This window comes from Hyperoodon ampullatus (genome assembly GCF_949752795.1).
Source record: "Hyperoodon ampullatus genome assembly, chromosome: 10".
Taxonomy (NCBI): domain Eukaryota; kingdom Metazoa; phylum Chordata; class Mammalia; order Artiodactyla; family Ziphiidae; genus Hyperoodon; species Hyperoodon ampullatus.
Window position 1 is genome coordinate 33,853,260 of NC_136923.1, and position 25,924 is coordinate 33,879,183.

Genomic DNA, 25,924 nt, shown 5'->3' on the forward strand with positions numbered 1-25,924 from the left:
GTACAGTGGTTTCTTTCTATGATTTTTTTTTTTAGCCAGTGTCTGAAAATTATTTGATTCACTCATAGACTAGCTAGCTCCCCTGACACAATGGAAAATTACAACTATTTAAGAGATAGTTGTAGCATACATGTAGCATACACGTAGCATGTACAAACACACATATATACACAAACAAACATACCTCACACTGAATCTAGGCTTTCAGTACTTAAAGAATTCAAGTTATATTCAAAATAACACTTAAGATTTGAAGTCACATGTTTTGTATCAGACCATCCAGATAATTACTCAGTTCTCTACATTGCTAATTTTAGGAAATTCCATAGTTAAAAGGTATTACATTAATAATTATATTTTTGTGTGAAGGGTCTTAAGAAGTGTTAAGCATACAGTTGGTTCTTTTTATTTTGTATATGTGGAACTTAAACAAATGTTCAAAATAATTTTTCTTATGTTTATTATACATATCCTATCTGTCTCATCTATGACAAGAAATTTCTTTTTGGAATGGTTGTTATAATATGCAAATTGTGAATATTCTGGATGTAGTTAGCTGGAATTGTGAAAGAATAATTTCCTTTAGCATTAATTAATGTAAGACTCAAAGGTACATCGTTATTAGTTTCCAGACGTATTTTTTAGACTCACCTATTATATTTGGTATTAATTAATTGGATTTAAAATAAAATTTAAATTTTATAACGTTAGAGTTCTAAAATCACCCTAAAAACTCTATTTTAAATAGTAATATTTTGTTTATAACTCAGAATTATGTGAAGATTGGAACTTACTGTAACAGATTGAAATAAAGTTTAGAGTAGTTTATATACCCTGTTCTGCTGTTAAGATATGAAAGGACCGTTAAAGTGTTGTTAACAGACACTAAACGCCCAAAGTGCTGCAATGGAGAATCATCTTTTTACAGTGCATAAATTTAACAAATTATTGCTAAAACCATAAGCAGCATGAAAGAAAAGTCCTCAGATTCATTAGTTAGTGTTCTGCTTGTACTTTATGGTCATGACTAATCATTTATTTATTTTGAGAGAAAAGATCTTTTATTAAAATTGTTAAGGCCCATTTCAAAGAGAGAATGTTATTTAACATTATAATTGAATATTCCCTGCCTAGTTTCACATCAGGTTTCTGGACCAAAGTTAATACTTTCCTTTCTAGGCACTTGGAATGATGAACTAACATTTTATTGAAAATAATCAATGGCTAACTTTCACACAAGGAGTGTAAATAAACTTGTGATTTGTCATATTGATACTATCAATCCTGGTATGGTTTTAATCACGTTTGCACTTAACTTTGATTTAGATATAGTATTAATCTGTAATTTTGCCTTATTTCCTGAAATAGTTCTAAATTGTTTCATTAAAATAACCACTAGGTATTGTTGTGTACTCCTTGTCCTAAGTCATGACCAGATTTCTCTTCTGTGCTTGATTCAGGCTTTCAGAACCAGTTCACATCAAAATGGCAAGCTTGCCCACATCTGTGAGGCTCCAAACTTTGTTTTGATTGTTCCCATTTGCGGGGAAATTTCCTTACATATGGAAATGCAAGAAACATAATTGGGGGACCCTCAAAATTTACTGATCTAATATGTAATACAGACATTTTTGAAATGTTCTTTTCTCAATTTTCTGTGTTTCTATAAGATGCTTGAAATTTGCTCTAAAAGTTACCAGAAATATTTTGAAGCAGAACCAGATAACTGGATTTGTTTTTAAACTGACCTGTTTAATCAGAAAAATTAAATTTCTACATTAGGAAAAAAATGCTCATCGGTATTCCTTTGGTTTTAATGACTTGTGTACGTCTTTGAAAGTGACAATGTGCTTCACTATGTTTATGATACATAAGTTCTGAAATCGTTAAAAGAAAATCCACACCAATCTGCATTTTTCAAGAGCTAGATTCCTGACTAGTGAATGAAGTTGATGTGTCTTAGATGAATGGAATGGGCAATTGCTTCCTGACCTTTTGGGGGTACTAATTTAAAATCAACAGATTCATAAGGGGAAGTACTTATTGTATATTTTCAGTCTAAACCTTGAATAGGTCAGAATGCCATGGTAGGAATTTGTCAGGTAATGATTTATTCAAATGTATTTTTATGTTTTTGCAGTGCCTAAAGTACATTAGGCCCCAATCTGTTGTCTACTTTTGATCCCTATCAGGAACTCCCAGTCCAGATTAAAGAACCCATGTTTTAATTTGAAAAGGCAAGAGTATTGCCTAAATGCAAAGAAAGTGCTTCCTTCTCTCTATTTTTAGAGGAGGCTCTGGCCTTACAATTTTGAAGGAAGCATTGGCTTTGTAAGCTCAATTTCCTCCTGTTTTTCTTTGGTATAGTATCTCCCCATGTCTATAGATCACAGTATAACACACTTGCGCTACACTAGTTAACAGTTTCAGCCGATCCTCTGAAAAGTTGTGATTCATGCTGAGTAGAGCTGGTTAAATTCTGTGGAAGACTTTTGTTTCCACTGCTTAGTTTGGATCAGGGATTCACCAGCCTACAGTCATGTGAAACTCTCTCTTTCCCTGGGTCTTCACATGGACACTAGTGATTATCCAAAAGCAGCTGTTACTCTTCCATCTCTATATGACTCTTTCTTGCAGCTTTCTATTGACATAAAAATTTTTTAAATGGTATGTATCTACACCTTTATTTAATAACCTTTCCAAGAATTCTGGCACCAATATTGAAGGTGATTTGACATAAACTCTTTTGCCCAGAAATCAGTAGACATTGATATGGAGATAAATAGATATATTTAACTCAAAGGTGTTCTTCAGGTTGTCTATTCCTTTTAAAAGGAAGAATCATTAGCACCTACAAATTATCTAACAGACACCAGGCCAGCTGTAAACTTGGCTATGGTCTTTATTTTAATAACATGATCTAACCGTAGCATCACACACAGTGGTCAACATGGTCTAAATTCAGGATTGTTTTTTCCTAGGCTTTCTGTACCTCTAAATATCCCATGAGTCCCTTAACCGTACTCACTGGGTAGGTTTAAAAGATTGCCAACCCACTGAATTTCACCCTGTGCTGAAAACTTGCCTTGGTTTATCTTCTTCTCTTCAAGTAGCTAAAATAAGGAATGTGCTTACGTACCTATCACCAGCAGACTGCTTTCTCTGAAAACCTAGCAGGGAGGCTTCTCTAAGGTATATGTAGTATCTTGTCAATGAAAATTAAATAAACATATCAGTTTAGCTGTATGACAAGCCCCACTGATGGGATGCATATTATAAAATAATAATCACAATAAAAACACAAATGAATAATACCTTCCCCATGTTTGTCATTTTATAGTTTTCACTGTCCTTAGAGAGGCTTATTCATTTGCCCATAGTCGTAAGACACAAGGCCATATTTAGAATCTAGGTCTTACAACTAGTAATCCTGTACCCATTTATTAAAAATTGTGATAATAATAATCTTAAGAATAAAAACAACCAAAATAAACCACAGCAGCTAACTGCTAGCTCTTTGTGAATCTTCAAATCTGAGTCAAAAAAGGAATTTTCACTCATCAGAAATAAGCTACAAAACATTTATTCATTTATTTTGAGTGTTTCTAGCTGGTCATTACTTAGTTCATTAATTCCTTTTTTTAAAGATCTTAATGTCACTGGTTGGTTAGTTTGAGAAAACTGCCATGGAAAGGTTTTTAGCTGCCATAAAATAATGGTAATATAGTATAAAAGTAGAAGAGAATTAGCATGAAATTTTTGTTTCCTTTCGCATAGTAATCGAAAAGCTGTATATTTTAAATGCTTTTCTGTTATAAGAGTAATGAGTTTATTATTATCACAAATAGAAGTAGTTATATGGAGTATTTTGTTTTAAAATAGAATACCTGCTCCACATTTTTTGATGGGAGATTAACAAATTAATATTCATTACTTCAATTTAAAATAAAATTATTAGATGAATAAACTCCTAAAGGAATATTAGCTCAAGATTCTCTTTCAGATTATTTTAATTATACTGAAAAAGCTCACTAATTCTATTCTATTATAATGAAACTCAGTGTATGCACTAAATAAATAAAAATAAATATTTTCTGAGAAATGTGGATGACAGGCTCCCTGATACTGTGTTGAATTGATATATCTTTTCCAAGTTCTTTTGCGTAGTTGAGTTTATTTCTTGAATAAGGAAATCTTAGATTAAAGAATGTGAAAGCAAATTATTCCCCATCTATCCTCATGCTTAAATAATATGTTACATGCAAAAATATCCTAAAAATAATTAGTTTGTCATAAATAAGATATTTATTTTTATTTATACTAATTTTTGAAATTTTTCTACTAAATTATTGCAAAGACTGTCAACCTTCTAACAGTAGTATTAGTGTTAATTTTTCTAACCATGCATGATTCATTTGACCCCACAGTAGTTTGCAGCTTGCTTGCCTTGTTTTTTCCCTGAAATTTTTTTTAAAAAGTGTATAAAAACACAATGAACATCTGCTCTACGTAGAAGACAGCAGGATAATTTAAGTTCTAATAAATTGTTAACATTTTATTAGTTCACACATGGATTTTGGAGATATATACATATATGACCTCTCTGAACTTTCTATGTTGAATGTGCACTGTTGTTAAACTACTTGTTTTTTCCCTGCCTGCTCTTTGAAGAAATCAATTAGGAATAATGGGAAACAAGGGGTAGGCAAAACATTGCAGTGCAGTGTTATTTCCATCTGTCTGGGAATATTTCAGCCAAAAGTTTATTTTGGGAAAAAAAAAAGCCATAACGCACTGTCACACACACAAAACCACAAATACTTTGGCTGCAAATTATTCTGCAGTGTTGTTGCTGTGTTGTTGCCTGTGTCTGTTCTCCTGTGTAAAGCTGCCCCCCACCCCCCATGCATGTGTTTGCAGATTCTCGTCTGTGTGCTTGCTCATGAATTAGCTCATCTTCCTCCCGGTTCAGGTTTATTTAATCAAAAGAACAAGAATTTATGGGTATGACTGTTAGCTGGAAAGCCCTTCTGCTTTTTCAAGGCTTTGTTTCATTCTACATCTTCTGCTGAAACTTCTCAGTGGGATGAAGTGTTCAGTGATCAGTCAGCCAGTCTCTTATATGTTACCTGGCTTTACATATACCCTTGATGGTTCCTGGAAAAATAATTTAATATTGTTTTTTCTCAGTTTCTCTGTATTGGAAAAGGAAGCTGTTGGTATGAGTCACTTACTTAACTGCGAGGAGTTGAATTGTCTTAGTTCTGTTTGCCAAAACACCAGAAATAAACACATCACTGTCTCTACCTCCACCAAGCCCCCATTTCTTGTGGGGGGAAAAAAAGCAAAAAGCAGCATCATTTAATGAGATAAAATATTAACAATAAAAGAAACTCGCCTTAAAAATCAAGGTAGTTCTAAGGTAGCTGAAATTTGTGATTTTTCTATTTTGCCTTTTAACTGACAGTATACCCATAATTCTTGATAGTTGTTATTTTTTTCTCCAAAGTTAATTTCTGGGCCATCGGTGACTGCACTATCTATTGTTGTTCTAAATTGTTATCTTAACTACATTCTTTAAAAATATAATGTTGAAGGCTCATAATATTGAAGATGACTCCAGGATGAACCCAGAATTTGCAGACCGAATAAAACAGCTTGATAAAGAGGCATCTTATTACCGTGATGAGTGTGGCAAGGCCCAAGCAGAAGTCGACCGGTTGCTGGAGATCCTCAAGGAGGTGGAGAATGAAAAGAATGACAAGGACAAGAAAATTGCAGAACTTGAGAGGTAAACTTTGCATTCATGTTGTGAATTGTCAACACTGAGTGAACATTGATTGCTTAGTTGACCATCTCAGGTTGCAGTAAATTTGGAATGCACATTCATATTTCACGGAGGAAAAAAGTTATGCATGAGGAATATAGCCTGTAGGGATGATGTTGTGTTTCTGTGGGATACTCGGAAGTCAGTTGGCTTATCTTTTGAGGGCTTATGTACTTCTTCAGTGTTTGAGAAAATAATGGTCAACTTTCTTGAGTGATATCCATGATGTAGCATTTGTGCCAGCAAAGTGTGTAAGAGACTGAAGCTTTGACTACCTGAAAAAAAAAATCACCTAAAAAGTCTTAGTATTAGTTTGATGGTAATCTGATTTTTGTTCAGTGTGACCCATTTTAGAAATTAGGTCAAGTTTTTTTTTTTTTTCTGATAGGCAAACAAATTAAAATCCTTAAGGGCTTCATTTTAATTTTAAAGCGTGGAAATATTCTGCCAGCCTACTGGTTCTTAAAAATACTGTTAATTTTAGATGTATCTACATGGGTTATTTTGGAATGATATTTTAGGACCAAAATTTTTCTTAAAAAGATAGTGTGAAATCACAGTGAAGTTATGATCATATTTTTCTTATTGCTGAGAAAATTGAGACCCTGAAGGGTTGAACGACCTTCTGAAGATTGGTCCTGTGGTCAGAAAGAGACAAAACTGTAGTGTAGGTTTCTTGACTCCTAGTCCATTTCTCTGAGAAGAAGGGAGCCATAGCGAGGATGCCCTAGATAATATTACTAATAGTAATTATGATTCAAAATAGATTATATATATTTTATGCTCACAGTGTAACAGGTACTCTGCTAAGCACTTGACCTGCAAGTACTGTATACCATTTTAATTCTACCCACAACACAGAAAGTCTCATTATCATCATTTTATAGGTGAGAAAACTATGACTTATACAGATGAAGTAACTTCCTCAAGATTGCAGAGTTTATAAGAATCAAAGTCAGGATTTGAACCCAGGTCTGACAGATGAGTGTCTGAGAACAATCCCATCCAACAATGGGCCAGAAAGAAGAAGCTAGTCCAGTAGCACTCAACAGTCTCGTAGCTGGCAGAGAGGCATCGCTGCTGGACCACAGGAGATCTGCCTCATCTTTATTAGCTTTCATGAGAGAAAACTCATTTAGAAGGCATTTTTCTGCACTAAACCAGCCCTTCAGAACTGTAATTGAAAATCAGGATCAGCTACTATAAATATTTGCATAAAATAGCATAATTGTCTAGTTGGACAAACAGGTCTTAGCTGAACGCTATTGCCATTAAATCATCAAGAATATTCACGTTTTTATTTCTGCAATATGGAATGCATTAAAACAACAGTGATTTTACAGGCATTTATCTTTATGTACTTTCTGCACATTTTCTTTATCTCTGCCTTTGCCTCCCCTTAAAGCTGATGCCTCCCAGGCACTGTAATTCATAAAACGTGTGGTGGGACTTGACTCTGTCTCAGTTCTCTGCCTGCCTGTGTCTTGCGTCCAGCAGCAGAGCATAGTCTGGGAAATGTCTGAGCCCCAGTCCCAGCCCAGACCCAGAAAGGGGTGGGAGTGGAGGTCAAGAGGAGAAGTTTCTTGGGAACAGGAGAGCTTAGCCTTGGCTCGTCTTTCTGAAGCATTATCTGCTGGGCTACATGTGTATTCTGACCAAAGCATCTTCCTCGAGTTGTCAGGCAACCCTTTTCAAATTGGGCAGTATCTCCATTTGCTGGCTTAAACTACAAAATTCATACCTCATAATGTTGGGAACTAAAGATTTCTCAGCAGTGTGACATATAGCTCCATTTTGGAGTCATGGAGGAGTGTTTGCAATTAAGTTTGTGATTTTGAAAACCAAAAAATTGAGCTCATAATAAATTTGTGGTCTCTGGTCTGTAATGTGACCTACCAGAGTCAGTAGACCTTTTTGTAAAAGCAGCTAGTGTTCTAAAATATTCCAGAACTTCCATCATGTGTGAGAAAAGGTACGGGGTTAGGGATAACTCAAACTACACTGACACGTGCCTACTTCTCTCTCAGAGGGCGATTTGTGTTTGCTTTCTATTCCATTAATATTCCCATTTTTTATTTTCTCCACAATATATACATTCTAAATAGCACATGCCTGGCACTTACATGGATGCATTTACCTCTTAAATTCTACGTGAATGATGTTTTTCATCAGCCATTAAAGAATCTGCTTTTCAAAGTGCATGTTGCTCCAGTGTGGTCCCTATGTGCAGTTCTGCCTATAAACCCTTGCACTTGATGCTGATGGTTCAGCAGGGAGCTTCTGCCTTGGACTGCAGGCTGCTCTGGGGGAATTTGACACAATGTGGTCAGGGGACCTTCAGCAAGCCCCTGAGAGCTGGTCCAAATCAGGCTGAAGTCATTATGAGATCACCAATGCTAGATATCTTGTATGTGCACAATCAAGTAGCTAGGGGCACATTAGAGGCAATGAAATATGTTGTCTTTCTATGTCAGTGCTCATCAAGGTCTCTGAGTTTTATTTAGAGTTTCAGATTTAATCCTTTAGTGCCTTAGGGGAAGGAGAGAGGTTAACAGAGTCTGTCAAACAAGGCTTGCTGCCACTGGATTTCTGGCATCTCACCCATGGGAAGGAATCAGTCAGATGACCTTTCATGTAATTATCTTAAATATATTAGGGGCTTTGTCAGCATTTGTCCGGAGGTCAGGGAATGCCCAAATTGAGCCCTCAATCACATCCCTCCCCACTGTGAAGAAGAGAGTGGGTCCCTCAGGGGGTTTTACTCCTAAAACATAAAATCAGAATAGAAAACAAGGTAGCAGTGTGCCCTGGGATAACCTGGGCAGTGCTGGAGCTCGAGACTGAGAGGCAGCCCTGTCCCTATGTGGTGGGGAGCGAGGTGTCAAACTCCATCAGGTGGATGCTGTGACAGTTCACATCTTTGGCTTCGAATGAAATACTTTGGATAAAAGAGCAAGTGTATGTGTCAGAATCTCTCCAGTTCTACCAACGTACCTACAGACAAGACTGAATGAATTGAAATGAAGTGTTCTCTGCACCACTAAACTGGGCTCTGAAGGAGGTGTGTTCACCATTTGGGCTCATCTCTAATACTGGAGATTGCAAGCAGAACCAGAGGAAATGAGGAGCCCCTGAAGAACCTTCGTGAGATGTGTCCAAAAAGACCTGGTCACACAGTTTGCACTCACCGTGTGGCTGACAGACTCTTGGTGCTCCAGCTGGGTGTCAGGCCTGAGTCTCTAAGGTAGGAGAGCTGAGTTCAGGACATTGGTCCACCAGAGACCTCCCGGGGCCAGGTAATATCAAATGGCAAAAGCTCCTCAGAGATCTCCATCTCAACACTAAGACCCAGCTCCACTCAATGACCAGCAAGCTACAGTGCTGGACACCCTATGCCAACCAACTAGCAAGACAGGAACACAACCCCACCCATTAGTGGAGAGGCTGCCTAAAATAATAAGTTCACAGACACCCCAAAACACACCACGGGACACAGCCCTGCCCACCAGAAAGACAAGATCCAGCCTCATCCACCAGAGTGCAGGCACCAGTCCTCTCCACCAGGAAGCCTACACAACCCACTGAACCAACCTTACCCACTGGAGGCAGACAAAAACAGCGGGAACTATGAACCTGCAGCCTGCAGAAAGGAGACCCCAAACACAGTAAGTTAGGCAAAATGAGAAGACAGAGAAATACACAGTAGATGCAGGCGCAAGGTAAAAACCCACCAGACCAAACAAATGAAGAGGAAATAGGCAGTCTACCTGAAAAAGAATTCAGAGTAATGATAGTAAAGGTGATCCAAAATCTTGGAAATAGAATGGAGAAAATACAAGAAATGTTTAACAAGGACCTAGAAGAACTAAAGAGCAAACAAACAATGATGAACAACACAATCAATGAAATGAAAAATTCTCTGGAAGGAATCAGGAGCAGAATAACTGAGGCAGAAGAACGGATAAGTGACCTGGAAGATAAAATAGTGGAAATAACAACTGCAGAGCACAATAAAGAAAAAAGAATGAAAAGAATTGAGGACAGCCTCAAAGACTTCTGGGACAACATTAAATGCACCAACATTCGAATTATAGGGGTCCCAGATGAAGAAGAGGAAAAGAAAGGAACTGAGAAAATATTTGAAGAGATTATAGTTGAAAACTTCCCTAATATGGGAAAGGAAATAGTCAATCAGGTTCAGGAAGTGCAGAGAGTCCCAAACAGGATAAATCCAAGGAAAAACACACCAAGATACACATTAATCAAACTAACAAAAATTAAATACAAAGAAAAAATATTAAAAGCAGCAAGGGAAAAGCAACAAATAACATACAAGGGAATCCCCATAAGGTTAACAGCTGATCTTTCAGCAGAAACTCTGCAAGCCAGAAGGGAGTGGCAGGACATATTTAAAGTGATGAAAGAGAAAAATCTACAACCAACATACTCTACCCAGCAAGGATCTCATTCAGATTCGACGGAGAAATTAAAACCTTTACAGACAAACAAAAGCTAAGAGAATTCAGCGCCACCAAACCAGCTTTACAAGAAATCCTAAAGGCACTTCTCTAGGCAGGAAACACAAGAGAAGGAAAAGGCCTACAATAACAAACCCAAAACAATTAAGAAAATGGTAATAGGAACTCACGTATCGATAACTACCTTAAATGTAAATGGATTAAATGCTCCAACCAAAAGACATAGACTGGCTGAATAGATACAAAACCAAGACCCATATATATGCTGTCTACAAGAGACCCACTTCAGACCTAGGGACACATACAGACTGAAAGTGAGGGGAAGGAAAAAGATATTCCATGCAAATGGAAATCAAAAGAAAGCTGGAGTAACAAATCTCATATCAGACAAAATAGACTTTAAAATGAAGGCTATTACAAGAGACAAAGAAGGACACTACATAATGATCAAGGGATAAATCCAAGAAGAAGATATAACAATTGTAAATATTTATGCATCCAACATAGGAGCACCTCAAAACAATGCAAATGCTAACAGCCATAAAAGGGGAAATCGACAGTAACACAGTCATAGTAGGGGACTTTAACACCCCACTTTCACCAATGGACAGATCATCCAAAATGAAGGTAAGGAAACACAAGCTTTAAATAATAAATTAAACAAGATGGACTTAATTGATATTTATAGGACATTCCATCCAAAAACAACAGAATACACTTATTCTCAAGGGCTCATGGAACATTCTCCAGGATAGATCATATCTTGGGTCACAAATCAAGCCTTGGTAAGTTTAAGAAAATTGAAATTGTATCAAGTATCTTTTCCGACCACAACGCTCTGAGACTAGATATCAATTACAGGAAAAAAACTGTAAAATATACCAACACATGGAGGCTAAACAGTATGCTACTAAATAACCAAGAGATCACTGAAGAAATCAAAGAGGAAATCAAAAAATACCTAGAAACAAATGACAGTGAAAACATGATGGCCCAAAACCTATGGGATACAGCAAAAGCAGTGCTAAGAGGGAAGTTTATAACAATATCCTACCTCAAGAAACATCTCACATAAACAACCTAACCTAACACCCAAAGCAATTAGAGAAAGAAGAACAAAAAACCCCCAAAGTCAGGAGAAGGAAAGAAATCATAAAGATCAGACCAGAAATAAATGAAAATAGAAATAAATGAAAAAGAAATGAAGGCAACAATGGCAAAGATAAAAAACTAAAAGCTGGTTCTTTGAGAAGGTAAACAAAATTGATAAACTATTAGCCAGATTGATCAAGAAAAGAAGGGAGAAGACTCAAATCAATAGAATTAGAAATGAAAAAGGAGAAGTAACAACTGACACTGCAGAAATACAAAGAGTCATGAGAGATTACTACAAGCAACTCTATGCCAATAAAATGGACAACCTGGAAGAAATGGACAAATTCTTAGAAAAGCACAACCTTGCGAGACTGAACCAGGAATAAATAGAAAATATCAACAGACAAGTGACAAGCACTGAAATTGGGACTGTGATTAAAAATCTTCCAAAAAACAAAAGCCCAGGACCAGATGCCTTCACAGGAGAATTCTATCAAACATTTAGAGAAGAGCTAACACCTATCCTTCTCAAACTCATCCAAAATATAACAGAGGGAGGAACACTCCCAAACTCATTCTACGAGGCCACCATCACCCTGATACCAAAACCAGACAAAGATGTCACAAAGAAAGAAAACTACAGGCCAATATCACTGATGAACATAGATGCAAAAATCGTCAACAAAATACTAGCATACAGAATCCAACAGCACATTAAAAGGATCATACACCATGATCAAGTGGGGTTTATCCCAGGAATGCAAGGATTCTTCAATACACGCAAATCAATCAGTGTGATACACCATATTAACAAACTGAAGGAGGAAAAAACATATGATCATCTCAATAGATGCAGAAAAAGCTTTTGACAAAATTCAGCACCCATTTATGATAAAAACTCTCCAGAAAGTAGGCGTAGAAGGAACTTACCTCAACATAATGAAGGCCATATATGACAAACCCACAGCCAACATCGTTCTCAATGGTGAAAAACTGAAACCATTTCCACTGAGATCAGGAACAAGACATGGTTGCCCACTCTCACCACTATTATTCAACATAGTTTTGGAAGTTTTAGCCACAGCAATCAGAGAAGAAAAAGAAATAAAAGGAATCCCAATCAGAAAAGAAGAAGCAAAGCTGTTACTGTTTGTGGATGACATGACACTATACATAGAGAATCCCAAAGATGCTACCAGAAAGCTACTAGAGCTAATCAATGAATTTGGTAAAGTAGCAGGATATAAAATTAACACACAGAAATCTCTTGCATTCCTATACACTAACGATGAAAAATCTGAAAGAGAAATTAAGGAAACACTCCCATTTACCATTGCAACAAAAAGAATAAAATACCTAGGAATAAACCTACCTAAGGAGACAAAAGACCTGTATGCATAAAACTATAAGACCCTGATGAAAGAAATTAAAGATGATACAAACAGATGGTGAGATATACCATGTTCTTGGATTGGAAGAATCAACATTGTGAAAATGACTCTACTACCCAAAGCAATCTACAGATTCAATGCAATCCCTATCAAGCTACCACTGGCATTTTCCAGAGAACTAGAACAAAAAATTTAACAAGGTGTATGGAAACACAAAAGACCCCGAATACCTAAACCAATCTTGAAAAAGAAAAACGGAGCTGGAGGAATTAGACTCCCAGACTTCAGACTATACTACAAAGTAATCCAGACAGTGTGGTACTGGCACAAAAACAGAAATATAGATCAATGGGAAAGGATAGGAAGCCCAGAGATAAACCCATGCACCTATGGTCACCTTATTTTTGATAAAGGAGGCAAGAATATACAGTGGAGAAAAGACAGCCTCTTCAGTACGTGGTGCTGGGAAAACTGGACAGCTACATGTAAAAGAATAAAATGAGAACACTCCCTAACACCATGCACAAAAATAAACTCAAAATGGATTAAAGACCTTAATGTAAGAACAGACACTATAAAACTCTTAGAGCAAAACATAGGCAGAATACTCTATGACATAAATCACAGCAAAATCCTTTTTGACCCACCTCCTAGAGAAATGGAAGTAAAAACAAAAATAAACAAATGGGACCTAATGAAACTTAAAAGCTTTTGCAAAGCAAAGGAAACTACAAACAAGACGAAAAGGCAACTCTCAGAATGGGAGAAAATATTTGCAAATGAATCAATGGACAAAGGATTAGTCTCCAAAATATATGAACAGCTCATGCAGCTCAATATTAAAAAAACAAACAACCCAATCCAAAAATGGGCAGAAGACCTGAATAGACATTCCTCCAAAGAAGTTATACAGATTGCCAACAAACACATGAAAGGATGCTCAACATCACTAATTATTAGAGAAATGCAAATCAGAACTACAATGAGGTATCACCTCACACCAGTTAGAATGGGCATCATCAGAAAATCTACAAACAACAAATGCTGGAGAGGGTGTGGAGAAAAGGGAACCCTCTTGCACTGTTGCTGGGAATGTAAATTGATATAGCCGCTATGGAGAACAGTATGGAGGTTCCTTAAAAAACTAAAAATAGAACTACCATACGACCCAGCAATCCCACTACTGGGCATATGCCCTGAGAAAACCATAATTCAAAAAGAGACATGTATCAAAATGTTCATTGCAGCTCTGTTTACAGTAGCTAGGACTTGGAAGCAACGAAAGTGTCCATCAACAGACGAATGGATAAAGAAGATGTGGCACATATATACAATGGAATATTACTCAGCTATAAAAAGGAACAAAACTGAGTTATTTGTAGTGAGGTGGATGGACCTAGAGACTGTCATACAGAGTGAAGTAAGTCAGAAGGAGAAAAACAAATACTGTATGCTAACACATATATATAGAATCTAAAAAAAACAAAAAACAAAAAAATAGTTCTGAAGAACGTAGGGGCTGGACAGGAATAAAGATGCAGAAGTAGAAAATGGACTTGAGGAACTGGGGAGAGGGAAAGGGAAGCTGGAACAAAGTGAGAGAGTGGCATGGACATATATACACTACCAAATGTAAAACAGATAGCAAGTGGGAAGCAGCCACATAGCACAGGGAGATCAGCTCGGTGCTTTGTGACCACCTAGAGCAGTGGGATAGAGAGGGTGGGAGGGAGACGCAAGAGAGAGGAGATATGGGATATATGTATACATATAGGTGATTCACTTTGTTATACAGCAGAAACTAACACACCACTGTAAAGCAATATACTCCAATAAAGATGTTAAAAAATAAAAAAAAGGAAAACAAGGTAGCATTTAATTATCTGGATCGGGACTACTGATACCAGACAACTGGACAATGAGAAATCATTTTAGATGCCTAAAAGCATCTTATCTGAGGTTGAGAAACAGACTATTATTTTTCCCTCTGAATTTGCTCAATAACGTGCTGACATAATTTCTTTGCTGCTTTTCAGAACTCTTTTCACAAAATGTAAACTTAAGCTTTCATTTTTAAAAATTATGATAGTATGATCGAGAAGTCTGATGGTACCTGAAGGAAATTTGGTATCAGTTCTGTTTGTTTTGATATAAACTCTTGTTGCTAAGTAATTCCCATTTATGTTTGTAAATGTATTTGAAGGAATTTCTTTAAAACAAGTGACAGATGGTTTTATACCATCCCTAGTAGCTTTTTGGGGAAGGTCATGGATATCATAGATGCCTTTGAGTTGGCAAGGGAAACTAGAGACCCTTGGAAAAGGCAACTAAACCTTAAATGTTTGCTTGCTGTTTCAGTTTAGGATTCCCTAAAGTTTGACCATGGACCTCAGTTTGGCTTACCTCTGCTCCAGACAGATTTCAAACAGCAGCAGCATCACTAGAGTCCGCACAAAGGCCATGGCCTGACTTAACTCTTTTTGATCAATTGTGCATTCGTTATCACAAAATACTCTGCAGGGGAGTTTCAGACACGAGGGATTATTGGATCAATGCTTTCACCAAGTGTTTAATCTTGAATTTTCTACTTGATTTGTATCATTATAGTCAATGCTGTTTTCATCTGAAATGTTTTTGTTTAAGCTTTCTTCTGAGGATTTATTGTGCTTTTCCTTTCTTTGTGAAATGCTTAAAACTACTTCTTAATAGTATGGGATGGTGGGGTCCCACTGAGCAGATGGCTGATACAGTATGTGTTAATCCACTTGTTTTTTTGCAAAGGGCATTTTATAGGTAAACAAAATGAATGTCCACTATGATTTCTGTGGTAGCATGAAGAGGATATGACTTTTAATTTTTGCTTCACATTAGAGTCTTTATTCTTTTGACAAATTAGAAAGACATGCTACATATTTTTCTACAAATTAGTTATCAAGTGTTTGGATATTTTCAATGATGAAGTTTGATCCTCATTTTCACAACCAAAAAAAAATTACTCTCAGCTTTGGAAGTTAATCTGTCTTTTCTTGGGAGGCTGATAGGCAGGTGGCACCTCACCTGAAGCTGTCCTTATAGTCTTTGATCATTGCTAGGTGCAGTGCTCTGTGAGCATGTAAAATGGAAATCTTTGAACAGAAAGCTAAATTGCTCAGATCCTTTTGGTTTTTAAGGATGAAGAAAAAATATCTCATAGGATATAATCTTCCAACTTACTGGTTCTAATAAAATCTTTCTGACATAAGTGCTTACCACCAGTTCTAATACCTTAGTAATTTTCATTTCAGTTTATTAAATAATAAAATTTTACATGCGCACAGATAGGAGCTTTCTCTATAAGTATTCCTCCAGAAAAGAGCAAATTGTGCCATTGTGTTGCTGGAACACACCTCTGTTTCACATCAGTGCTTATAATTATGTGCATGAGAGTAGATACTGGTTTCTTATATGTAATAATTAATATAACAGCTTAGAGTGTATGCCCAGGCTTTTGGGGGGTAATATCAGATAGAAGTTGCTTTATTGTCCTTCATTTGGTTATAAAACCTGCTAATATAACATCTGTTGGCTGTATGTTTAAAACTAATGCATTTACTTCCTTTTATTCTCTTTTGCTATCCCTTTTCCTTTCTGCTTATCCTCCAAATTGCTGCTTTCACCCTTGCTCCAATCAGCTTGACTCTCAGGTCAGTACTTTCAGTTTTTCTTCTAACCGCCCTTCCCTCCTAAGCTCAATTTATCGCTTGCACTTGTTTAACAAATACATTTCTGAAATGGTTTTCCTCTGGCCACCACATTTCTTTTTCCGTTTCATCCCATGCCTAGGGAAGGTTTATTTTATGAGAAGGCTGTATAGGTGGGAAAAGGAAAAGAAGAAGATGAAAATAAATCATTGTTGGATTATTTGATACATTCTCTTCCTGGATTATAAAATCAGTAAGAGAAATCATTGTGAAAACTCCCGAGTGCATTTCTCCTGAGCAGCTCAGAAAATTGGCTGCATGATGATAAAACATGGAGCAGTGGAAAAAACAAAATTGCAGGATGCTAAATTTAACCTAGGAGAACAAAAGATTTGCTCGTGACACAGCAACTTAAAAGCTAAATTTAATAGTGCAAGTCGTTTAGACTTTTCGCTTAATAAATCACTGTGTTTTGAAAGATTTATAATACTTTTTTTAAGTCACTTTTGAAAATTATCAGTGTGTTAGTAACATATTGTACACACATGTTATTTCCTGTCATTGTTTTGGTTTTAACCTTTTTAACTTCATTTTTATTAGCCATAAGACATACTTTAATTAGCATATTAGAACAAAATGTAGCATATGGAACAAAATGTAAAACTAGATTCATTGTTGACTCCGTGCACCCCAGTATTAAGAAGCGAAATGGACATTTTGTTTGAAAATGCATCCCAGGTTTGATTCCTCTAAGGCAGGGGGCCCAAGTCAATAATTGGTTCTCCTTTAAGTCAAGCTAGATTTCTCTTTCCAATAACAACATAATAATATCTAGTGAATTCTTTATAATTCAATCAGTGAGTTTACTACAAGATGCTCATTGTGTGATCTGGGCTTACCCAGACTTAAAAAAAGATTCAAATTAAATTGGTAGCCAATATAGTTGCTCTTTTCAGAGGCAAGCTATATTATTTTCTTCTCTTTATTCAGGGTCTGCACCTCTTTATTCTGTCCACTGCTATCAGCTAAGCCAGCAGTGAATAATTTTAAAACAAGGCCTCCTGCCCACACATCAATTTTGCCCCCTCCAACCACCCACTGCCTGCTCCCAACCCGGTGGTGGGGCTTATAGTCCTTCAAATTGAAACCACTTCTCTGCTGTTCCCACATACCACACTGGGTGTCCCACAGGAACTGCCTTGAACTTCATCACACTGAAGGAAGCCCATTCTCAATAGTTCCCAAAACAGAGATCTAAACAGAGATTAAAATTACGGCCCTACAGAACTGCTCTCACCAAAAACCTAATGACTGTTAATTCACTTTCTGGTGCCCTTATGTGCAGGAACAGACATCATAATGAGGGTGGGGAGGACGGCCTTGGCCACATGGCATCCAAACCCTTCCTCCAAGTTTTGGATTCACTCATTTAAGAAGCTCTAAGCTTTTCTCCTTGCCTGTCTTTTTTTTTTTTTTTTTTTTTTTTTTTGCGGTACTGCAACCCCCCCTTTGAGAAACAGGGCCAGAGTTTTCCACAGGACTTATGAGGGGAAAAGGTGTTGAAGCACAACACTCAAAAGCTTCATCGGGGATGCTTTTTTTGTTTGTTTGTTTTTGTTTTTGTTTTTTTTTGCGGTACGCGGTCCTCTCACTGCTGTGGCCTCTCCCGCTGCGGAGCACAGGCTCCGGACACGCAGGCTCAGTGGCCATGGCTCACGGGCCCAGCCGCTCCGTGGCATGTGGGATCTTCCCGGCCTGGGGCACGAACCCATGTCCCCTGCATTGGCAGGCGGACTCTCAACCACTGCACCACCAGGGAAGCCCCTTGCCTGTCTTTTTTTGTTTTCTTTCTCCTTTTGCCTTCCCTTTGCTACCCCTAATCTGTACCTGTTGATATTTAAGCCCTTGAGACCCAGGGACCCCGTTCATTCTCACACCTCAGGCTCCCAGCCTTTAGATGCCATCCACAGTTATTCTACTGTGTCTTTTATGTGCCAGGAACTGTGTTGTTCAGTATTTGGTTTTTTCCTATTGTATAGTGAATGAACGTGAACTTAGACTGTCAGAAGATGGGCTGCAGGGTTAGGGTTTGGAGAGCTTGTGGGTAATAAGGGGTTCTCTGGACAAGGGTGTGCTGATTGCGTTTGATTAAATGTTCAAGGCCAAGTCTAATTGGGAGAACTATAGTGGTCAAAAGAAGATTCAGACCATTTCAATATCATTTAACCTCTTGCCTCAGATGAACACGGTGGAGAAAATGTACAATCATTGCAAACCGTCTCTAGTTATATTTTCAGTGTAGGAAGAATTGGGCAGCCCTGCTCTCCTGGAAACAAGTCTATTAGAGTCCTAGAAGCTTTCTGAGCTTTGACAAATTTTCAGAGTTAACTATGCTTTTTGTCCAGCCACTTGCAGGTTTACCAGCTAAAATAAAATGAAATATAACAATTGAATTGAATACACGCTCTTTTGCCATTGTGCTTTCTTTACATAGCTCACAACTGAGATACATATATTTGTGTATGCATACATATATATATATATGTGTATACTTTTATCATATATATATTTTTTAATGTCTGATCATTCTTACTGTAAAAGTCTGTAGTCTGCCATGCATCTCTTTATCTCCCAATCTGAAATTGGAAAATGTCACTAACTCTTGGGTCTTTTCTATGTGCTGTGGACTCCATGAGAAATTCTCTCCTCCAACTACTTTTTAAAGTGACCTCATTTCTTTTTCAAACTCTATGTAGACTCTCCTGCTTTAAATTCAGGTAGACAGGTGTTAAGTATTGGGTTTGGTAAAATGCAAATGTCATATGCTAAACCTGTTTAGGGTCTCACTCCAGAAAACTCCACTTTTGTCTCTACACGCAAACCAGTGGGAAGCTGGAGAGGTATAGCAAGATCCCTGCATTGCACTCGGGGAGGGTTTATGTGAAATTTGCTCATTTCTAGGAACTATTTGTGAGATTAGTATGTGACTTATGAGAGATGAGGTTATCTAGATAAATGTATGCAGCAAAAAAAAGGCATAGTATCCTTTGGGATTCAGTCCAAAATCCTGCCAGAGAATCAACCAAGTAGGACCAGAAGGCGCAGGCCTCTCCTGGGCTCTCCCAGCCTCCGATTCGCTTTGGATTCTGGGTTTCTTGTTTGTGCCTCCAATTTGCTTTGGATTCTGGGTTTCTTGTTTGTGCTTCTGTATACCCTCTTGGAGAGGAAGTAGCTGTCTTCAGAGTGGGTGTTTTGGGATCCTCCCTGCACATGTCTGGTGAGGGGCTGTTGGTGAGGGGCTGTGTGCCTCTTTCGGGCAAGCAGGCTCGAGCTGATGGTTGGCTCCTGGCAGCAGGCGTGAGCTCATTGTTACAGAGTCACTTCAAACACTTTTACCAAAATCAACTCTTTGTGATGTTTCCCCAAAGCTGAACACTGCACTCTCAGTCCCTCATTCTTCTAGCAAAAGATGAAGTCACTACTCTCAGACCTCAGAGGCCTGTTGCCCAAAGAAATGATGAAAAACACCTTGCCCAGAGCGTCCTGCAGTTTGCTCTTTGCTAGGGTCAGTTCTTGGCTCCATTCCCTCCACAAAGACAGAGTAAGCACCTCCTGTGTGCTAGGCTGGGCACTACATGCTGGCCTGGCATTTCCAAAAAATAGCTGATGAAAAACTGACCAAAGTGTTTAAGAAATGCTATGTATTACATTCTTCATTTTTATATTCATGATGCACATTGATCCTAGTAATAATCGGAATAAGAGAAGTAGCAGCAGCAGTGATAACATTGAACATTAACTAAATGCCAGCACTGATTTAATCTTTTTTTTTTTGTAGTGTTTACTTCTCATAACAGCTGTATGAGATCAGGACTGTCATTTCTTCCATATTAGAGAAGAGGAAACTGGAGTTCATAAAAGTTAAATATTTTGCTTGAGTTAATATAGCTAGTAAGTGAAGGTATTGGGGTTTTTCTCCCAAAAGCCAATCCTTTCTGATTTACCTAAAAAAAACTTTTTTGCTACTTCTGCTCCAGTTGCATAATAAAAACTCTGAGAGGCCTGTAGGAGGGAAACTTAGTGTGAAACTTAGTGTGCAATTGTGTTTAATCTATGATTTCCCAAATATAATATTTGTAGATTATATTCCATGAAGCATTTGGGGAGACTGCTGTCTGCTGTGCAGCCAGCCTCTTCCTTCATCCTGAGATTCATGCCCTCCCCCCACCTCCACCCCACCTCCTCTACCCTGAGCTGGTTCCTTGTACACAAATCCTGCTCTGGCAGGGCCACCTCAGCTATCTTCTCTTCCCTGAGTGCCTTAGACAGAAGCACTTTCTCCCTGTCTTGATCTCCTCAGAGCTTTATCTAACCCTTTTCCTTGGCTTGTGTCATATCCTACTTGAGTTAGGGCAGTTAATCAATGCACTGCGTCTCCCAGTAGACAGCAGCCTCCTCTAGCACTGCGTGGGTCTCTAGCTGCATGCGGTGTTGTGTCACACACTGGAGGTGGCAGTCATACTCCTGAAGGTTGTTGAATGCATGACTGTTGAAGAAAGGAACTTCTGTTAGCTTCGTCTCACCTCTTCTACCTTTTACTTGGTCCCCACAGAGATTTGCTATTTGCTGGTGGGCTCTTTCTGGAGGTTGAGTTGATTGCCCTGGATATCATATCTAGCTTCAGACAGGAAGCTCTAAGAAAAGATATGATTGGTTTTCTATCAAGCTGGATGCTTGAAAATTCAAGAAAAATTAAGACAAATAAAAGGAAAAGGGAAAAGATCTCTTTCTGAACTTACCTCATTTTCTCCTTCTCTTCCTCCCTCCTTTCTTTGTTCCCTCTTCCCTCCCTCCATCTTCCTTTCGTCTTTCCTCTCCCTCCCTCTCTCCCTCCCCTTCCCCTCCTTTCTTGACTATTCATTAAAATCCTTCTCCATGCAAGGGTCTGTGCTGGGTGATGAGGATATAGAATGATGCCTCCCCTCACTGAATTCAAAGACCAGTACTTCCTATAAGGAAGGATTTGGCCACTTATGAAAAATAGTTTGTGCCATTTATACTAATAACTGGAAAAACTGGGTTTCAGGTGTTTTTAAAAATTCCTTTTCCTGTTGGCTTTGAAGGGGTTATCCACAGGTCAGAAAATCATTTCCCTCTTTAAAACTGCCTTATACTAATGCTGACATTTCTGGTGAAGTGTCAGAAAATTTTATGCCCAAGCAGAACTGGTAGAAAGCCAGAAATCAATAGATTTTGCTTTGGGTGCAAATATTTTACTGGGGATGGAAAAAAGTTGTTTTCTCTGATTTACAGCTCCTGCACATATAAAGTGGGTTCTATATTTAGAAATGGTTTAGAACCTTTGAGATGTAGCCAGGGGTTGGTTCTTGCCCCTTTCCGACCTGGCCTTGGTGGGACTTGCCATGGCTAATGTTTTGCTGAGCCAGTTCCAATTTGTAGAACTAAGGCTTTAAGCTCTGTATTATTTTTACTTTTTAGCTTCTGCTTAAGTTGCTGCTCTGGCACTCTATTCGTACCTTCCAGAATAGTGAAAAAGATTGAAGGAACACAATTTGCATTGTAGTTGAAATATTTTTTAGTGCAGTGTGTTTCTGAGGTTCCTTGAAATGAGTAAAACCATTCTCAACTTGCAAATCTGTTAAAACAATGACAACAATAAAACAACAGGAAAATCAAGAGAGAGTGCCAGGGGCCTCCCTGGTGGCGCAGTGGTTGAGAGTCCGCCTGCCGATGCAGGGGATACGGGTTCGTGCCCCGGTCTGGGAGGATCCCATATACCGCGGAGCGGCTGGGCCCGTGAGCCATGGCTGCTGAGCCTGTGCATCCGGAGCCTGTGCTCCGCAACGGGAGAGGCCACAACAGTGAGAGGCCCGCGTACCACAAAAAAAAAAAAAAAAAAAAAAAAAAAAAAAAAGAGAGAGTGCCAGGTAAGCCTATTAAGTCCAGGCCTCTGAATAAGAGATGTCATATTGGTAGAGGTAATGATTCATTTGTATTTTTTTCAAAATCTTTTCTTTTCCCTTTTCCTCCCCTGCTCCTGGCTTTTGGTTGGTGCTACCATATGGGTGAATATCAGCAACTAGTAAATCTCTCAAGATGTGTTAGCCTTTTCTGTAAATGTTGCGAAGGGGAAGGAATTAAAAAAAAAAAAGTTTTTCAGTATTATTATAAATCACTTTCTAGAAAAATAATACCTTGTTTCCTTTGTATGGCCTTTCTTATGAAATGTGAATTCTGTCACTTCATTACCCACAATACCAGCTTGAGTTGTAGGGAAACCTATCCAACTAGTGACTGGGACTTTCTTGCATATTGGGTAAAGGTGCTTGGACTTTTCACACTGCATAATGTCACATTTTTGTGAAGCCTACGTTTTGGGGGTACCTGTTTAAAAATGAGTGGGTACTGTGTGTGTTTCTCTGAAGAAACTACTTTGTTGTTGGTATATCTCATGAAGCCTTTAGAAATTTTCTTTTTAGGGAATTCTGATGATTTCAGTATTTGCCACTCTTTTTTATTTTACTGTAAGTTTAGTGAATACTAAATATATGAAAATTAGTTATAATAGTAAACTAAATAAATATGAAAACTAGAGTAGAATAGTAAGGCAGAAATTGGCTGATTTTGCTTTGGGTGCAACTATTTAGTAGAGATGGAAAAAAATTGTTTTTCCTAAATCACAGCTCCTGCAAACATAAAGTGGGCTGTATAGAACCAGTTTCGAGAAAAACTTTAATTCTAGAAACTATAGAGTGGGTCGGGAAATGGAAACAGATTTCCCCTTGAAGAACCTCTTTTTGCTCCTTTTTCATTCCAAGAAGAGTGAGACTTATATATTAACTCCAACTTGCCCATTGATCTTTTCTTCCAGTTTTTTTTCTAATTGGTAACATTGTTAATATAAGTATTAACATTATTAGTATATACAGCTGAGTGTACAATAACTTAAGATTTACAGTAACTTTTTCAAGGAAAGCTGAAAGTGTGTGATTCTCACAGTGTGTTGAAGAACTGTACTGTTTCTTGTAAGACCCCACACATAACTGTGATGATATAATGGTGAATATAAGCAACTCTTGAGACATTTTAATGTGGGGTGGGGGCAGAACTTCATACAGAGAGCTGCTTTGCCAAATTTTACTTCACGTCCTAGGAAAATCTCTTTAGAAAGTTTTGAGAATGTAATCACCACCTTTCTCAGATGGGAACGTGAAGTAAGGGAATATTCTCTCCCTGGTCTTTGGTATTGGTTAACTGGAATATTCCCATGGCTGGACAGATCTCAATGTGATGTGTGAGTTGAAGTGTAAGAGAGTGGTTTTAAATTTAACTTCAGAACCCTCTGCTATTTAATCATATGTCAGTTTGATGGTTCCAAGGACAGCATGATATGTTGCTCACAGATAATTACCGTGGAGAGAATGAGTTGGTTATAATAACGAATAGCTGGAGAATCTTCTGATAACCTGCGATGAGTGGGCCTTGGTGAGAAACACTCACTGGGCAATTGGCACATAGGTGTCCTATCACTTTGGTGAGTGTGGGTGCTCTTCTGCTACCTAAACATGCAACATGCAGGGGCTTTTTAGGGATTCCTGAACAGATAAAAAAGCACTATTCTTGGATTTTGTGTGTGTCATCTATCCAAGACCTGTTATTACTTTTGTTAGCATTTCACTTATAATCCAGGTTATTCAAACTGCTATTTGTTGTCAGAATATTACATGTAGAAAATTAAATAAATTCCATCCTAAGAAACAACATCAGCATTTCTGTGGCATGCCGGACACAAGTCCACATGTCTTTAACCCTATCCCTGTGTCTGTAAAATGGAGACAATCATCTTATAGCTCACCTCTCATGAGCTTATGGTCAAGATACATGTTGAATGTGGAGCACAATCTGGCACATAGTCGATGTTCATTAAGTGGTGATGGTTGTGGTTTTCATGCTTACGGTTGTGTTGAAGGTTTTCCTGGTGAGAGTAGCAGGGAGTTCGTGCAAGAGAGAAGTGGGAGATGATCCTGTCAAGGCTTCCTTTGCTTTCCTAGTCGTAGATAACTCAGTTGCTGGAATGAAGACTGTAGACTTCTTTTTTCCCCTAAGCCACTGAGGGATTTTGAGGGAAAGGTTGAAAACAATATCATCCTTCTGAATGCTGAATGCTTTATTCCTGAGAGATATGAGCACGTGAATTAGAAAATGCATGTCATGCTTATTGAAAAGTAATTTATCTCTCTATATACATACATACAAATTAATTTATTTAATATGTTTTTCTTATATAAGGATGTATTTTAGGTTTTTCTGGAACTAGGGAACTAGATAGCCAGGATTCAGCCACAACCTTTTTGTATCCATGTATAAAAGTACCTGATATTGAGTTTAGAGGACAGGCCAAGTACCCAAGTGTGTTCCTTCATCCATTTATTTTCTTTATTCATTGATTTATTCACTTTCATCAAATATTAATCGTATATCTGCTCTGTTCCAGGTACTGTGGTGTAACTAAAACTATTCCCAGAAGTAGCATCTAGAGAGATGGAAGCAAATTGATAGGATTTGTAGTATGATATTTATGCATGTGTCATAATGTAATACATACCGTTCTGCACCTCAATTTTTTTTTTTTTTTTTTTTGCGGTACGCGGGCCTCTCACTGCTGTGGCCTCTCCCATTGTGGAGCACAGGCTCTGGACGTGCAGGCTCAGCGGCCATGGCTCACGGGCCCAGCCTCTCCGTGGCATGTGGGATCCTCCCAGACTGGTGCACGAACCCACGTCCCCTGCATCGGCAGGCGGACTCTCAACCACTGAGCCACCAGGGAAGCCCCAATTTTCTTTATTTTAAACAAAATATCTTTACAGATCTTCCCATATTCATATATAAACGTTTTCTATTCTTTTTTTACCTCTATGTACTGTTCCATTGTACCTCCTAAAGGACTTATAGATTGTTTCAAATCTTTTTCTCTCATGCAGACTGCTATAATTAATAAGTGAATAGACTTAATTTCATACATGTATGTATATATATGAATATATCTGTAGGATAAATTTCTAGATGTGGAATTGCTAAGACAATACATTTCTAGTTTTGCTAGATTTTGCTAGTTGCCTTCTACAGAGACTAAACCATTACAGTCCTAGCAGCAGTATGCAAGAGTGCCTTTTTTCACATTAACTCGGTCAGTGCGGTGTGGTGTGCAAGCTTTTTGATCTTTGTCAATATGGAAGGTGAACCATGGCATTTAAGTGCCATGTGAAATTGTGTATCTTTAAGTATGTTTATAATTTGTTGTATTCTCTTGTTGGTCTTTTTCTTACTTATTTGTAGAAGCACTTTATATATTACAAAAATGACCCATTTGTCTTTGATTTGAGTTTTAAATGCTCCCCCCTGCTAGTTTGTCTTTTTTTCTTTTTTTCTTTT

The 25,924-nt window shown here is 37.9% G+C and overlaps 1 protein-coding gene across 1 annotated transcript in view; it reads left to right on the plus strand.

The window, feature by feature from the left end:
• Positions 1-25,924, plus strand: part of ERC2 (ELKS/RAB6-interacting/CAST family member 2) — a gene marked incomplete at both ends in the record, with an annotated part of 849,176 nt that overhangs the window by 431,180 nt on the left and 392,072 nt on the right. Inside the window, one exon of the mRNA XM_079713573.1 lies at positions 5,598-5,791. Within this exon, the coding sequence (XP_079569699.1) occupies positions 5,598-5,791 (194 nt within the window). The remainder of the gene's footprint in view (positions 1-5,597; positions 5,792-25,924) is intronic.